Source organism: Notechis scutatus, chromosome 13 (genome assembly GCF_049901735.1).
Source record: "Notechis scutatus isolate UNSWTSFEM ecotype Mainland chromosome 13, rNotScu1.2, whole genome shotgun sequence".
NCBI lineage: Eukaryota > Metazoa > Chordata > Lepidosauria > Squamata > Elapidae > Notechis > Notechis scutatus.
This window is the reverse complement of record NC_142021.1, coordinates 3,932,730-3,949,261: the sequence shown is the minus strand read 5'-3', so window position 1 is coordinate 3,949,261 and position 16,532 is coordinate 3,932,730. Positions and strand designations below refer to the sequence as shown.

At 43.9% G+C, this 16,532-nt stretch overlaps 3 protein-coding genes across 5 annotated transcripts in view; all 3 read right to left on the bottom strand.

Annotated features, from left to right (window-relative positions):
- GCN1 (GCN1 activator of EIF2AK4) overlaps positions 1–3,095 on the bottom strand; it is a 60,772-nt gene extending 57,677 nt beyond the window's left edge. Inside the window, exons 1-3 of the mRNA XM_026684618.2 lie at positions 3,043–3,095; positions 1,430–1,532; positions 218–281 (exon numbers count right to left, since the gene is read on the bottom strand). Of these exons, the coding sequence (XP_026540403.1) occupies positions 218–281; positions 1,430–1,532; positions 3,043–3,060 (185 nt within the window). The 5' untranslated portion in view covers positions 3,061–3,095. The remainder of the gene's footprint in view (positions 1–217; positions 282–1,429; positions 1,533–3,042) is intronic.
- A 1,744-nt stretch (positions 3,096–4,839) lies between these two features.
- Positions 4,840–10,913, bottom strand: RPLP0 (ribosomal protein lateral stalk subunit P0). Its single transcript, XM_026684594.2, has 8 exons — positions 10,886–10,913; positions 10,683–10,791; positions 9,644–9,819; positions 8,742–8,829; positions 8,517–8,663; positions 7,236–7,421; positions 5,637–5,777; positions 4,840–5,061 (listed from the first exon to the last, which is right to left on the bottom strand). Exons 2-8 carry the CDS (start codon positions 10,734–10,736, stop codon positions 4,906–4,908), a joined length of 948 nt encoding a protein of 315 aa, XP_026540379.1. The 5' UTR covers positions 10,737–10,791; positions 10,886–10,913; the 3' UTR covers positions 4,840–4,905.
- A 1,680-nt stretch (positions 10,914–12,593) lies between these two features.
- The window catches only part of PXN (paxillin), a 49,633-nt gene continuing 45,694 nt past the window's right edge, over positions 12,594–16,532 (bottom strand). For 2 of the 3 annotated variants that reach the window (XM_087942748.1, XM_087942749.1), the window contains one exon: positions 12,594–16,071. In XM_087942748.1, coding sequence (XP_087798874.1) covers positions 15,805–16,071 — 267 coding nt within the window. In that variant the 3' untranslated portion in view covers positions 12,594–15,804. The remainder of the gene's footprint in view (positions 16,072–16,532) is intronic. The other variant, XM_087942750.1, reaches the window with a different exon arrangement.

Here is a 16,532-nt window from a genome sequence, read left to right as displayed (position 1 = left end):
AGCACCCTACATTACAATACTATACAATAAAACACAAATTACATCTCACAAAAAAAACACTGATGGCCAATCGGAACAGTGCTTAAAAGAAAAAGCAGACAATTTTAAATGAGAGAGAAGTCTTATCATTAAGGCATTAAATCTGCTTCCATATATTGCGCCAGAACAAATAAATGTTATCTGAACTAGAGAGCAAAGTCCAGTTTGACATAATTACCTGTATCGATGCAGAGTGAGGCAGAAAAGTTTACACAGACCCTTCACTGCGCCTTCTGGAAAATCTACAAAAGACCAAACCAAATTCAACAGGCACTTCAATGAAAAGCAATGCTTAAAATAAAATAAAAACCAATGTTTTAATGCCCTATGTGGTGTCTATTTCCCCCCCACAAACGTCAACCAACGCTGATTAAAAAAATATCAAAAAGCAACCACCAAAGACACCCAAAACAAGACGGATTGACAGCATCAACAAGTACTGGGAGGTCCAATTGGCAATGAAAAGCTAAGGACCATCTGGGTTGGAAACATGTGGAAGAGGCCTTCATTCTGCAGTGGGTAGACAGTGGCTAAAATGATGATGATCAACCAACCGGCAATTAGATTTTGAAGGGGACTAAGGTCATTGGTCCAGAGACAGAGAAGCTGCTTTCACACATTGCAATTCTGATGAAAACACCCACCCTCACGTCCAGAGCTTCTACTGAGATTTGATTAAACTTTTTAGACTCTTTCCTATTGAGTGTTAGAAGTAGGCCTCAATTTACAACTTTGGTTTAGTAACCAAGGTTAAAATGGCACTGGAAAATCATTTATGATCATTTTTCACATGTATGGCCTTTGAAGCAACTAAGTGGTCATGTGATCAAAATTTGAATGCTTGGCAGTTGGCCTGGATTTATCATAGTTGCAATGTCCCGAGAGTCATCCACTTTTGTGACCTTTTGCACAAACATATTCATTTCAAATCCCGTGTCATGCCCTTGGTAGAGTCGGACTCTGAGGGAGAGAAGGAACATCCCACAGGGAGTGGAGTGTGGAAATTTCGCCATTGTAGTTTTGTTTTGTTTTTTTATTTCTATCTGCTCATTAAGTTCGGACGATATTGCTTTCTTTTGAAGACTATTTTTGAGTACGTTTTATCTCCAACTGAGAATTATTGAATAGTGGGGCCAAGTTGGAGGCATTAAAGGACATTTATTTACGTTTTGGATTTTGTTACATTTGTGTTACACTCCGGGTCATCACATCCTGCTTAACAACTTTGTTATTGACAGCTCCAGTGATTCACTTAACAACTGTGGCAAAAAAGGTTGTAGAACAGGGCAAGGCTCGCTTCACAACTGTCTTGCTTAGCAGCGGAAATGTGGGATTCAATTGTGGTCATAAGTCAAGGACTATCCATATTTTGACATGGTGTATATACTACCTTTCCCAGTAATGCATCTTCCAAGTTCACTGAGGATTTCTCTGCGTTCCTTCACACTGGATGTAGTCACTTTCACGGCAAATCTCTTCAGTGTTTCCGAAACCTAAACAGACGTTAGAGATTTGGGGTAGGGGAAGAGAAGATAGTTCCGGTGAGGTCACTTTTGGAGATGCAAAAAATAATCAAAATGATCCAGAATAATCCAGAAAAGATCATTGAAAAATGCTTGTGTTCAACAGTGAAGAGACACAGGGCAAAAAGCACAGCTCCACAACACAATCCTTTCAGCAGTTCCAAGAAGGCTCCATACTCATTTACCCTACTCAGGTGATCCTTTTAAAATAAATATGAAAAGAAAGCCCAAAGCTATGAAATATAATTGCAACTGTCCCTCAACTCTACTGAATCTTGTATTTCATGCTTTTTAGCTAAATAATACAACTGTGAGAAACTTTGATTTCTCATGAGTTTGGCCAAATCAAATTACAGAATGCAAGATTGAGTTGACAGTCGGTAAAGACTTTGGGGCATATTTGCACACAACCGTTTCCCACCCTTAAGACATCTGGAAATTCCTAATAATTGAACTGTTGGACCAGATCAAATATTTATTTATCCAAGTTTAGAAATAAACTCATCAGAGCCATCGACATGATCATAAATGAAAAAATTACAGCAGATTGGCACTCCTTTAAAAAAATTGTTTGTGTTTGTGAATTGAAAGATAGATTTTCAATCTACTTGAAGCCACAAAGACAACCACAGCTTCAAGGAAGGGCAAGAAATTCAAAAAAGGGAAAAACAGGTAGTCCTCGACTTACAACAGTTCATTTAGTGACCGTTCAAAGTTACAACGGCACTGAGAAAAGTGATTTATGACTGTTTTTCACCCTTATGACCATTGCAGCATCCCCCGTGGTCATGTGAATGTTTGACAATTGGGTCCTATTTATGACTGGTTGCAAAGTCCCCAGGTCCTGTGGCCACCTTCTGATGAACCTAAAGTCCTATCAGATTCAGCCAACAAACCGTGTTACTGACTTAACGACGGCGGGGAATTCTCTTAACAAATGTGGGGAGAAAAGTCGGAAAAGCGAGGGTGAAGAGATGCGCCTTCTCGACCGAGGAGAGCCGGGGCTGGGTGGGCTTCTTGGCCCACCCGTCGCCCAGCCAAACAAAGTTCTGAGCACGTTTCTCGCTTAGCGACGTGCATTTTGGAGCTCCGCTAGTCGTAAGTCGAGGACTACCTGTCCTGCTTTTCCACCCAACCATTTCACAGCCTGAAAATCCTGGGGAAACCCTGCCCCTGCCCAGACTTGTTGACTACAAAACCCATCAACCCTATAGCTACCCGCCGCCCGTGCTGAGAACCATGGGTCCCCGGGTTCCGGAGGGCGTCATGAAAGAGCTTGGATCCGTGAGAAAGAGGCTCCTTGAGCCCCTCCGCAACCCGCGCGGAACCTCCTACAACCGGCCCAAGCAAGGCCGACGGAGGAGACGCGGCTTCTCGCCCGAGGAACAGAGCCGAGCCGGGCGGAGGGCGGCTTCTCGGGCCCGCCTTGTCCGGCTTCTCTTTTACTTTCGTAGCGCTCCGGCCTTTCGGTAGCACCCACCTGCGTGTCAGCCGCCATCGCACCGGCTCCGCCCGGAAACTGTTCCGCTTCACTTCCGGCGCAGGATGATGGCGTCACGAAACGCGCACGGGGGTAGAGAAAAAAAACCTTCCATACTTTGACACGCGGACGCCCACCCGCGCCTGCGCATTGAGAGGAAGACGCTTTGGGAGGAACACGCTTCTGATGGGAATTATTTTGACTCGCAAAAAGGGCAAAGTTCTGTCCATTTTCTTTCCTTTCCCTTATTTCTATTATATTTCCCTCATTAATGAGCCGCAATGAATTTTCCCTAATCATGGCGCCCATTTCTCCCATGAGTTTGGCTTCAAAATAATTTAAATATTTTAAAATACATGTTTTAGGATATCCCAAAGGTTCTTATTCTTTCAAGAGGCAACTGGACTTTCTGGGGGATTTTTTTTTCTTTGAAGGTTTCGCTTCTCATCCAAGAAGCTTCTTCAGTTCTAAGTTCAGTTCTTCTTCAGAGCTGAAGAAGCTCCTTGAATGAGAAGCGAAACCTCTTCAAAGAAAAAAAAACCAGAAAGTCCAGTTGCCTCTTGAAAGGAAAAGCACCTTTGGGACAACCATGACTTGGGTGGCTGAGAATCTCCATAAACTTGCTGGATATTCTTTCAAGGACATCACTTTCCATTCATCTGAGTTCATATCAAACTTAAAAATTATTGCCTTTTAGTATTCATCTTTGGTGTTTCAAGATCCACTCTGGACACCATAAAATGATCTGTCCCTTGTTCAGAAGTTTTCAACCCTTTGCACCATTCAGCAGTTGTTCTGATATTTCACTGAATTAATTGTAGCTATACAAGTACAGTACATTAGCCCAGAGATGGGGCAACTCCACAATCTGTACACCTAAGAGGTCAATCCTTGGATGAGATCAGAAATGAATTTGAGTAGCAAGACATTGCCTGAATAGAAGTTGCAACTTCGGAGACCGAAGTTCTAATCAAAAACGTAACTTTCCATCTACAAACATGCTTTTTTTAAGGAATGCCAATGGACTGTAATTTGTTCCATTTATGATCAATTCAATGGCTCTGATCGAGTTTTATTTCTAAACTTTCAAACTTGGATAAATACTCGATCTGGTTCAACAATTCAATTATTAGGAATTTCCAGATGTCTTAAGGGAGGGGGGGAGGCTGTGTGCAAATTATGCCCCAAAGTCTTTACCAACTGTCAACTCAAACTTGCATTCTGTAATTTGATTTGGCCAAACCAACAGGAAATCAAAGTTTTTCAGTTCTATTGTTTGGCTAAAAATGCATGAAATACAAGGTTTAGCAGAGTTGAGGGGCAGCTGCAATTGTTATTTCAAGAGACGTAGCTTTAAGTCATGTTCACATGACACGCAAAATTATCAACTTTATCTTTGCATCCTGCAGAAGCCCAGCTCATGGGCTTTATTTACCGTTCAATGCCTTGCAACGAGATGGGTGCCCAATAAATTTAATAAAAATGCTTAATGCAAGTGTGCCTCAGTTAACTTTTGACTAATATCATCATGCAAATGTTGCAAAGGATTATTCCCATTGCTCCAGGAACGGAGGTTTAAAGTGAAATGATTCTAAAAAAAAAAATTTTTTTTTAAAAAAGTTTCTGGTTGCCATAATTTAAAGAAGTTGTACCATTTCCGAACCTGGAATTAAGGCTAACAATTTTACCTATGTAATGAAGCAGAATGACTACTCTACTCCAGAATGACACAAATAGTACCACAGGTTGTCAGGCAGAAATAATTCGGACAATTCAACCGGCCACTTCCAAAGGATGTGGTAAAGAAGTACACTTTTTATTTCTTTCTTTTGAATTTCACTCTACTCAGCCTAGGACAGGTGGTTAGTCAAAAAGCCCAAAGCCCATGTCTTCATCAGACTCTTCGGATTCTTCCTTGACTTCTTCTTTGGCCGGAGCTGCTGCAGCAGGAGCGGCTACTTCGGTCACTGCCGGAGCAGCAACGGCAAAAGCTGATGGATCAGCCAGGAAGGCCTTCACCTGCAGAGGGGGAAAAAAATTCAGTCGTGTTTCAAGTGCCAAAACATCCCGTTCCTGCTTTCCCAGACTTTCCACAGAATGTTCAAAGGACATGGAGCTGAGCCCAAAGGAATAAAGGCAACAGAAGACTGGAAACTAGCCTCAGACTTTTAAGTTCTTAAAACTTACAACAGTTTGTGTGTCATTCTCGCAGCAGTTACCCTAAAGAGCACAGTGAACCTTATTTGCCCAAACTACATTTATCTGCAAAGGATAACCCAAATCGATTTCGTTGAGAGGCAGGCTTAATTCCTCAAGGTTCTCACTGCACTTGGGGAGTTATGTGGGCTTGGTTTTCAACGGGGTGTGTACAAATCTTGTCCAGGGACAAGAGCCTCGTGGATTTGAGGTCCTAAAAACTCAGAACTGCCAGCAAGAAGACTCCAATCCTTCTATAAATGCTGAAGTCAGGACCCCTTAAACCAGCAGCCCCCCACCTTTTGGGCCCAGTTCCGTGGACTGGAGGAGAGGGCACGGTTCCGCATGCCACCTGCATCTCACAGATTTTTTTCTCTGGCAGGCCTTGAACAACTTACCTTTTCAGCTAATGGGAAAGAGTAGTTTGTCTCCACGGCCACAGCCAGGACTCGCTTGTACCCGTTGATGATGGAATGAGGCAGGGAGGCCACAGTAGGGTAGCCGATCTGCAGGCAAACGCTGGCTACGTTACGGACGCCCTGCAAGGGACAAAAGATACAGGTTGGAAATCCCATTCACAGGACAGGGTTCCGCAGCTTTCGGTCTGCTCCCCTAACCTCCACATTATTCAAGAAGCCGCTGAAAGGAAAGGCTGCTAGGATTCACCTTGGTGTCACATAAAAAGTCCCAACTTTTTTAATCTGTTGGGACAATTGGGGGGAGGGGGGAAGCAGTCTTAAGACCTGGGTTATTGAAAATTCATCGATGCACCTGTGTCTAGTTTGCAAATTGCACAGGGGCAAATTGCCTCTGGACAGCGCTCCAGAGGGTGAACGTCATTGCCCAGAGGATTATGGGTTGCCCTCTCCCCTCTTTGGAAGAGCTTTAGAGCTCCCACTGCCTTAAGAAAGTTCAAAACATCTTCAAAGATCCATCTCATCCTGGGCACCCCCCCTTTTTTTTAACTATTACCATCTGACAGACGGTTCAGGATAATAATAAAAACAAGGACAAATAAGCTGAAAAACAGCTTCTATCCCAGGGCAGGAACTCTATGGGATTCTACTGTATAAAGCAATATTAATGCAATATCACGGGGTTTTCAATTCAATTGTATAGAATGTGAGGGATGGGTGTTTGTGTTTATTTTCATAATCATAATGTACACTGAAGATGGTATTTAATTTCGTTGTACGAGGTGCAATGACTATAAAGTAAACTAAACTAAAAAATTATTCCCTAATTGTCCCCAATTGGGGACAATACCTTTTCTAGCCCTCTTTCTGTCACTCCTATTAGTTCCTGGGTTAAGGAAATTGGAAGGAGGGGGAGACGGTCGAAGTTATTATCTGTTGCTGTAGATTATCTGTAGATGTTGCTAGGCAGTTTTTAAATTTAAGTTTCAGGGTGACTACAGATGAAAGACTGCAGTAATCTAGCACTGGGGGAATCTCACATTTTTTTAAAAAAAAGTACCTCATTGATCCCTTATTCAGCTGTTCTTCCCCAAAATGGATCCCCTTCAAATATGGAAAGTCTCCATAATGGTTATGCCAGCTAGGAAATTTTATGGGGTTGTTGCTGCTCTCTGAACTGGGTGGTTTTCTTGCAGACGCTTCTTTACCAAACTAGGTAACCGCATCAGTAGTAGTAGCCCTGATGATGTTACCTAGCTTGGTAAGGAAACCACCAACCTCAGAGAGCCCACAGTTCAATCCTGAGCGACCAATGTTCTTTTCTGCAGGATGTTTTGAGAATGAACTGGGGACCCAAGGTTGGAGGGGCCCCCTCGCTTAGATATTGCTCACCCTATCATCTTGGAAACTGAAGGCATTTGCAAATTAAATTAATCAGGAACAAGATTTAATCAACAGATAAATCTGCCCCTAAAGTTCTCCCCCACCACCCTGTTCTCTCCTCAGCTTCTTTGTCCTGAGCCCTCAAAAGGGCCCTGACAGAGACAGGGCACGTGACTGAAGTAAGTAAGCCTTGCTTACTTCTAGAAAGCGCTTGTGCAAAGTTTCCTCAGTGATATCCAGGACTTCCGGGTTGTAAATGCTGCCATTATCAAAGACTTGCTGGATGATGAGCCCGAAGGAGAAGGGAGAGATGTTCAACATGTTCAGCAGGGTGGCTTCGCTGGCGCCCACTTTGTCTCCAGTTTTGATCAGCTGCACGTCGCTCTAAGAAACGAGAAAGGGAGAGAGGGAGGGATCAGAAAAACGACAGCGCCGTTTCACAAAGCCACATCGTTTTGACAACACGCTACGGAGGGTCTGTGACAACTCGTTGGCGGCCAATTCGCCACTGCCAACTCGCTGCAGGACAAAATATTGAATATCGAAGAAACGGTGGCATAGAAGAATTGATTGTAAGGGTGCAAAAGGAGGGACGGGATGAAACGTGAATGGCAAATATTGGCCGGCTTGCCACGAAATAAAAGTTAGAATTGTCCTGTGGGGAATTTTTCCCACGGAGAACTGGCTGCGGTGAATCGTCCCGTGGCAAGTTGGCTGTGGCAAGCTGGCCAAGGAGCCCCTGCTCAGGTTTTGCACATTGGGCATGCTGTTTTAGTCTTAAAAACCAACTATGTGGTTTTTAATGTGTTTCTATGTGTATTGACTGAATTGCAAACAAGAAGCCCGTCTTCTTGGAGTTTGGTGGCCTTAAGACCGTGATGGCGAACCGGTGGCACGCGGAGCCATTTGTGTGGGCACACGAGCCCCAGCCAAACTTCGGCCTTCCAGGGCTCGAGGGAAAGTTCTGTAGCCTCGGGAGGCCGAAAAAACAGGCCTTCCGGAAATATCAGAAAACAGGCCTGTTTTTCGGCCTCCAAAGGCTGCAGAGGCTTCCCTTGAGGCCCCGGGAGGCTGAAAACGGGCCAAAAACCAGCTGGGAGGCATGCACATGTGTAGTGCAGGTAAGGGGGCATTGTACGCGCATACGCAGGGAGGGGCATTGCATTGTGGGTGCCAGCACACTTTCGGCACACCACAACAAAAAGGTTTTTTCCATCGCTGCCTTAAGAGATCCAACAAGTAAGTAAAAAATGCAGGCAAGCATTAAACTAACCTTAAGCCAAATTTGGCTACAGGCAGACCTTGACTTACAATTATGATTTAATGGCAGTTTAAAGTTCTGATGGGGGCTAATCCCCTTCATCAGTTTTCACACCTGAAGGAGGGCTACAATCCCCAAGTCTCTCGATTTCTAGCAAAACTAGATTTCCCCGCAGCCCACTGCACTAGCCAACGCGTGGCAAGGGGCTCTTAACTCACCAAGATTTCAATGGTGCCTCTGGAGATTTTGGTGGTGATGCCCAAAGCTTGGAAAAAAGAGGTCTTCTCCGGACCCAGGCCGGTGTTTTGAGCTGGCACAAGGACATCACAGGGGGCGATTGCTCCAGCCCGGGCAGCAGCTGGCACCTAGAGAAGAACGCACAAAAATTCATCCTCAGCTCAGCTACACCAAGAAAAGCTCAACTCATTTATATACCCGTTTACCTTGTTGGCCAGCAGCATATCCCTGATTTCAGTCAGATCCTCCTTGGTGAACACAAAGCCCACATTCCCACGGATATGAGGCAGCAGCCTAAAAACACAATGTTAATTTGTCATCATTCCACCAAGCAACTTTAAAAGAATGCGCGCTAACCACTTGCCGGACAGAAAGCTAATTTTGGACCGATTTACTAGCTCAGAAAGGCAACCTCGTTTGGCTACAGGACCAGAGTCAAAAGGAAGACAGGTCTGTTGCTATATTCTTGTTTTGCAACAAAATATGTCATGACTCATTCAGGTAGTCATTAAAAGCTAGCAATACAGGCTGATGGAAAAGGACTGGGTTGGCCGTGTTTCATAGAACTGAAACCCAGAAACTTACAAGACAAGTCAAGTTTATGTCTGGGCCAAACTACTTTGTGAGCAAAAAATAAATGATTTTTTTTAAATTCCACAAACATACCTAATATTCCCTCCTCTTTTATTTTCCTCATTGACAACCTTGTGAGGTAAGCTCAAAGTCACCCAGCTGGCTTTTATGCCTAGGGCGGCCTAGGATTAAGTAATTTGACCCCCTCAAATACTGGAACACTTCTATCAGGTCACCTAATTCTTTTTTTTAGAATAGCCAAACCCAAATCCTGCAGCCGTTCTACATATGTTTTAGTCTCCAGGTCATTTGATCATCTTAGTTACTCTTCTCTGAACTTTTTCCAAAGTCTCAACCTTTTTTTTTTTTTGGTAGTACGGTGACCAAAATTGGTTGCAGTATCCCAGGTGTGGCCTTACTAGAGTTCTATAAAGCGGTACTAATACTTCACCTGATCTTGATTCTAAGGAGCTACCTGAAGAGAACCGCTGCTCTGGAACACTTGACAGCCCCCCAAAAGCTTTGGAATACTAACTTTTCCAGAGCAGGGTTGTTTTCCAGGTGGCCTCGGATAGCCTTACGCATCATGGTATTCTTCCCCATGAGGACAACGGCCTTCCCGCGTAGGGACATCCGGATTTGCTGCATCTGCTTGGAGCCCACGTTGTCCGCTCCCACGATGAAACATTTTGGATAATCGTCCAGGAGTTGCTAAAGGAATAAAAAACAAGGATTTTGGGTTGCAGGCAAACGACATACTCAAATCCCTTCCATTGGTTTTATTCTTGGACATTATTCCACATCAGGAAAAAAAGAGGAAAGTTAGGGAGGGCCCACAAAAATACAATTTGCATTTTCTTGTATTCAATTTTTTTTTTACCCTTTCCTAAAATAGGGTGACTACAGTTCTGTATTCATGGCCTAATAGATGTATCATTATTGTTGATATTACTATATACCATTTTATTTCTTGGTTTATCTATACCACTTTATAATAAATACACTGCCTTATTTTTATTTTATTTTATTCATTTTATCTATACCATTTCATCTATATGCCATTTTAATTCTTGGTTTATCTATATTTTTTATCTATACCATTTTAGAATACACCATCTTATTTTTTTTTTAATATTATTTATATTATATATACCACTTTATTTTATCTATACCATTTTTATTCACTTTATATATACTATTTTTTATACATTTTATCTATACCATTTTTTTATTTTATCTACAATTCATCTATATGCTATCTTGTTTATTTCTTTTTCTCTTTTTCTCTCTCTTTCTTTCTTGATTAGCCCTTGGGCCATATGAAAGTGCAAAGTTCCAGAAACAAATTACTTTACTAAAATTTGATACAATTTAAAATGGAATTGAGATAAAGTACTATTTAAAATGAAATTGGAACAAAACACGATTTAAAGTGGAATTGGAATAAAATTCCTTTCCTGAACCCTGAGCTAACAACTGTCGGGGGGGGGGGTTTACCCTCCCAGACACAGCTGCCCCCTCCCCAGCCAGGCGCTCTGCACATGCTCAGGGGCACTCCCGCCCCCGAGACTTACGATGATCTTGAGGAAGTAGTTGGACTTCCACGTGGCTCGGTCTTCCCTGGGCATCGCGGTGTCCCAAGGATCGCGCGGCGGGGCGGCGGTTTAAAGACAGCGGCGTTCTCTGGAGAAGGGAGGGAAAAAAGAAGGGAGAAATCAGGCCCGCCCGGAGTAGGCCGCGAAGCCTGCCGCCCGCGTGGCCCGCAGCGCCCACCTACCTCACGAGGCCTCCGTGGAAGAAAAGGAATAGCGCGAGTCCCGCCGCCGCCTTTTATACTCAGGACGCCGCGACCAATCAGCGGGCGACCTCTGCCCGGCCCCGCCTTTTCTTCCTGCACGGATTGGGCGAGCCGTGGAAGAGGAGGCGGAGAAAGAAAGTTAAAAGAGGAGGAGCGCGGTTAAGGCCCACCCCTCCGGTCTGATAGGCTGGCTGGGACTGTCACTCAAAGAAAGGGTTCTGTGATTTAAATGACTTGGAACTTATGACTTTTATTGTCACTTTCAATGCTTGCTAATCGGTCGATATTAAAATTAAATTTCGTTGCTTGCAGCTGATCTGGAGTTCAGCAGCACGGAAAAGTTTAGTTTTGGTTGGAAAAACTGTTTGGTTTTTTTTTCTAGCCCCATAGGGGAACAAGAACCAGGGATGCAAATAAATTTAATAGATAAATAAGAAATAAAACGTTCGAGGAATGAAACACCAGGTTAAGCTAGATGGTGACAGATTCAGCTATGGGTCATCTAGGTCAGTACCAAAGGGTTCCCCCCCCCCCAAGAGCCAACTTGGACTTTCTTAGTTTTTCTTTGAAGACATTTTGCTTCTGGTCCAAGAAGCTTCTTTAGTTCTAACTGAATGGTGGGGAGAGTTCAGGATTCTTCAGTTAGAACTGAAGAAGCTTCCTGGATGAGAAGCAAAATGTCTTCAAGGGAAAAAAAAGGAATTTCGGTTGCTTTTGGGAACTGAAGCAGCTTCTTGGATATGGGGGCTCCTTCACTGGAAATATTCAAGGAGAGACAGGACAGCCACTGGTCTGAAATGAGATGGGGTCTCCTGCTTGAGCAGGGGGTGGACTAGAAGATCTCCAAGGTCCCTCCCAAATCCTGTTATTCAGGGCAAAAACCAAGGGGATCCTGGCTGAAGGTGCTGCTAATAATGGGAAGTGATCCTTTTCCAGGTTTGATTGACTTGGGATCCCTTAAAGTCAACTGCCCACATGGCTATTGGAAAGGATGATTTTCCATCCTCTGCCTGCCCCCCCACCATCCCAAAATGTGTGTTCCATTTTCATCACCACACTCAGGCACAAACATGCTGTGGTTTGACGGCTGCTGGTGCAGACGGCAGTGGAATCGGACAGTGGGGAAGAACGGGGACCAGTCTGGGAGTCTGGAGAGGACTCGGACAAGGGTCCTGCGTCCGGTGCAGAGGTGGGGTCAGGACAACCTGGGAGTTGGGTGCAGACCCAGAGCCTCCAGAATCTGGCAGCAGCAAGGCAGAGGAACGAGGGGAGCCTGTTCCTCGTGCGCGTGTGCGCAGGGCTGCCAGAAGGCGAGAGCAGCTAAGACAAAAGGGGAGACTCGGGAGTAAGGCTGGGAGGGGATTGCCCCTCCCATAAGGGATAAAGGACAGGTCAAGATGATGAAACCTTTGCAGGAAGCAAAGCCGTTCGTTCGATTCAGAGCCATTCTTGAAGCTCTTTGCACTTCGGTTGGTTCTTTTTGTACATGGGTTGGTTTCTTTTCTAGTTCATTTGATACTTCTGTTTTTGGCAGCACTGAAAGGTGTGTGCTTATCTCGGCGGATGAAAACCATTCCCAGAGTTGCAATAAAATACGTCTTGGTTTTTAAAATAAGTGTGTACATAATTACGGTCTAGGAAGCCTGGGTCAGAACAGCACAGGCTAAGCTACAAACGACACCCAAGCCTGTCTCCAAATCTTTATTTAGCATCATCACAATGACTTTTTAAGAAGGGCGACAATGCATTGCAAAAAAGGAATACAGAAAATGGAGAGGGGGGGGGGGGAGAGAGAAATATAATTCCACAGGAAAACCTCCCCTTCTCTTCCTGAGCAGAATAGCTGAAGTTTTCATCAAGAGCCACTTCATTTTGAGGCACTTAAGAGAGGTTTTTTTTTTTTTTTTAAAGAGCATCAAGAACAGGAATTTTTTTTCTTTTTTAAACTGCCTATAATGCCAAAGCTACAGTAGCGTAGGATAGTCCACTCCAAAAGATGGGAATTTTTTTTAAAAAAAGCACGGAAAATGAGGGAAAAGGCACATTTTATTTTTGTCCTAACAGATCAAACCTTTCAATGGGCCTTCTCAAAGCGAAATAAAACAGCCGGGATTTTGAAAGAGCCTTCAGCCCAAATTCAGGCTTTGGAAACAAAAGAAAAAAGAAAAGATAATGGAATTCCTGCAGATTTTATTCCACTAGTCGTTGCCGACTCTAGGGGGCGCTGCTCATCCCTGTTTCAAGGCTGTTGAGCCAGCGCTCTCCAAAGACATTTCCACGGTCATGTGACCAGTATGCCATCACGGAGCGCTGTTACCTTCCCACCAAAGTGGTACCTATTGATCTACTTGAACTCCCATGCTTTCGAACTAAGTGGGCAGCAACTGAGGTGAGGACGGGAGCTCACCCCGTCACGAACCAGGGTCTCGAATCGGGGCTGCCAGTTTTCTGGCTGACAAACCCAGCGTCTTAACCACCGAGACCACCTCTCAGGCTTTGAAAAACGTCTCCCCCTTAAAAAACAAAAAACAAACGCTCAGAGAGTCCATGAAAAAATGCATTGAAGACTCCGATGCACGGAACGGCGCAGGGTACTTCTCCAAGCAAGCGACCAATTTCCACAAAAGGTGGGAGAGAATATCTCCAGTTTGATCCTAAAAGGACACACACACACACACACACCCTCAAGCAGTGTGAATTTTTTTTGCTTCTCTTAGCTTGTCTCCTTCAGCCCAGGATCCCGAGCCAGTGGGGCAAAAGACATGAAAAATTCTAGCCATCAAAGGGTAAAATTTACAAGGCAAACCACTCTCCAACAGCAACATCTGAAATGGACTGGAACTTAAAAGCAAATATCTTAATACGTGTGCTTTTTAAATGAACTTAAGGCTCTTTTGAAAATCCAGGATGAAACCGGTGGATGTGTCTTTTTCCTCGTCTTTGTTTTTTTTACAAAAATCCATTCCAGTTGAACCCTGATCCATAAAAAACTACTCAACAAGCAAAAAGAGAAGAAAAAAAAGAAAGACAATATACATACATCTCCTAATAGATTCCACTTCTCCAACACCCCCCAGTTTACAAAAAGGATTTACATATACATTTATATATAATTAATAGTTGGTTTTAAGAAAGCATCAAGGCTCATAAAGACAGGAACCAACCTAGCTTAGGGTCCTGCCCAGAAGAAATCAGATACTTAAAAAAAGCATCCGTCGAAAAATGTTCATAAAAGTAAAATTTCCATATAAGAGATTTTAAAAGCTTTTTTGTTTGTTATGCATTCAAGACCCAGTGTAAAAAAAAAACCCACACACACCACATTCCTTACCCAAACACACAGCATTCAGCTTAATAGCAAAAAAGTTATGTTTTTCTCACAATCGAAACACCCTGGAAGGGGGGAAAAAAGGGCTCGAGCAGAACCACCAAAGGTTTTATGAAATTGCTACATCGATATAAAAAGTTTTTAAATTATTGCTCTGAAGATCATTTCTGGGGAGAATCTTACACAGGCACACCAGACAGGCTGGAGAAGAATCAAAAAAGCAAAAAAAAAAAATTGTGGTTTTTACACTTCTCCCATCTCTCGGGTGCAAAACCGCAAAAATATAACAGGCCTCGACGTGCGACGAGAATTAAACACCAGAATTTCCATCGCTCCAGCAAGACAGCTCTTAAGTGAGTTTGTAGCTAATTTTGCAACCATTTTGCCCTGGTTGTTAAATGCGTCACTCAGTTGTTAAGCAAATCCAGTTCCCCCCCTTGGAAGTTTGCTTGCTGGAAGCTGGCTGGGAAGGTTTGCAAGAGGCGTTCTGGTAAATACAGGTATTCCTCGACTTACATTCCTCGACTTAAAATAACTTCATGTCCACATAAGACTTGAGGGGGCCGGCACATTGTGCAACAAGGTCACCTAGTGTAATAAGAGTAGGAGTGGGTTAGGGACTTCTGTCCACACTGTGAGTTGTGTTGGGTGTGGGTGTGTGTCATGCCCTTGTTGGAGTCCGATTCTGAGGGGGAGGTTGAGCAGTTGACAGGGAGTGGGAGTGTGGCTCCCAGTGGCTGTGGAAGAAATGGGGGAAGGGCACAGTCTGGCTGGGCACTCAGAGGAAGACCCAGGACCACCCCCTCTTCATCCTAGGGCACTCAGGGAGAAACGGAGAAGGGAGCAACATGGCTTACGGGAGAGAAAAAGGCCCTGATCCTTTTCATTAGTTGCAGCTGGGAGAACACGATATAAGTGGGGCATTTTACACAGCTGTTTTGGTGTCCTCTCAACTATGGGTGCTGAGTTATCTTTTGGAAGTCTGCAACTTATCATCCTGGCCTGCCGTGTTAATTACTTCAGTGTGGTCTATGTTGGGTTTTTTTTTAATTATTATTTCTAATTATCTTTACTTTGGGTTCAGACTGCATTTCTTCCCTTCGTAGACTGTTTTTGGAAGAGTCTGATATCCAGCCAAGGATAACTGGACATTGGGGGCCAAGTTGGAGGCATTAAAGGGGATTTATTCTATTTTTGTGACTTTGTTATTTTTGTGTCACGCCCCGGGTCATCACTCTGTGTGTGTGTGTGTGAGTGTGCACGCGCGCGCACACGAAGGGAGGCTCAGCCGATCTCATTGTTCACATGTTGCGTACGCTGTACAATAAAGGTCATAATAATAATCCAACCTCCATAGTCCCTTGGGCCTCTTCTTCCACCTTCCCAGAGAGGCTGTGAACATCTCATTCTCACACACACACACGCACACACACACACACACAAATCCTCTTCCTCCTCCTCCTCCTCTCCTACATCAACCCACTCGAGTTGCCGGACGCCGTGAAAAACTTGGCGAGGGTTTCCTGGCAGGAGAGATACCACGGAGGGCTGAGGCGGTGGGGTGAGACGTTCAGCAGAAGAGCTTCAAGAAGCAGTTCTGGCAATAAGGCTTGTCGTTCTGCTCTTTGAAGGTCCCCTTGTTGAGCTGCTTGAGGCAGAAGGCACAGACGAAGTGTTCCGGGTGGAATTTCTTGGCCATGGCGGTGATGCAGCGGCCCGTGATGGGCTTCTGGCAGCCAGAGCAGAGCGAGCCGCGGCGTTCGTGGTAATGCACTTCGCAGTAGGGCTGCCCGTCGTGTTCGAAGAAGCTGCCGTTGACGAACGGGGTGAAGCATTCCTGCGTGGGAACAAAACGAACACTGCATCGTGCCCTGGACTTACAAAACCATAATGGCGGCCTTGCGTGAAGATATACAATTTATACGCTGCCTGGGGAAGAGAATAGAATGGAATAGAAAATAGAATAGAAAATAGAAAATAGAATAGAAAATAGAATAGAAAATAGAATAGAATAGAATAGAATAGAATTAAAAATACTGTAGAATAGAATAGAGAATAGGAATAGAATAGAATATAGAATAGAATAGAAAATAGAATAGAAAATAGAATAGAATAGAATTAAAAATACTGTAGAATAGAATAGAGAATAGGAATAGAATAGAATATAGAATAGAATAGAATAGAATAGAATAGAATAGAATAGAATAGAATAGAATAGAATGTGGAATGGAATGGAATGTAGAACAGGATAGAATAGAATAGAGAAAGGTAGAAGGAAGGAGGGTAGGATAGGATGGG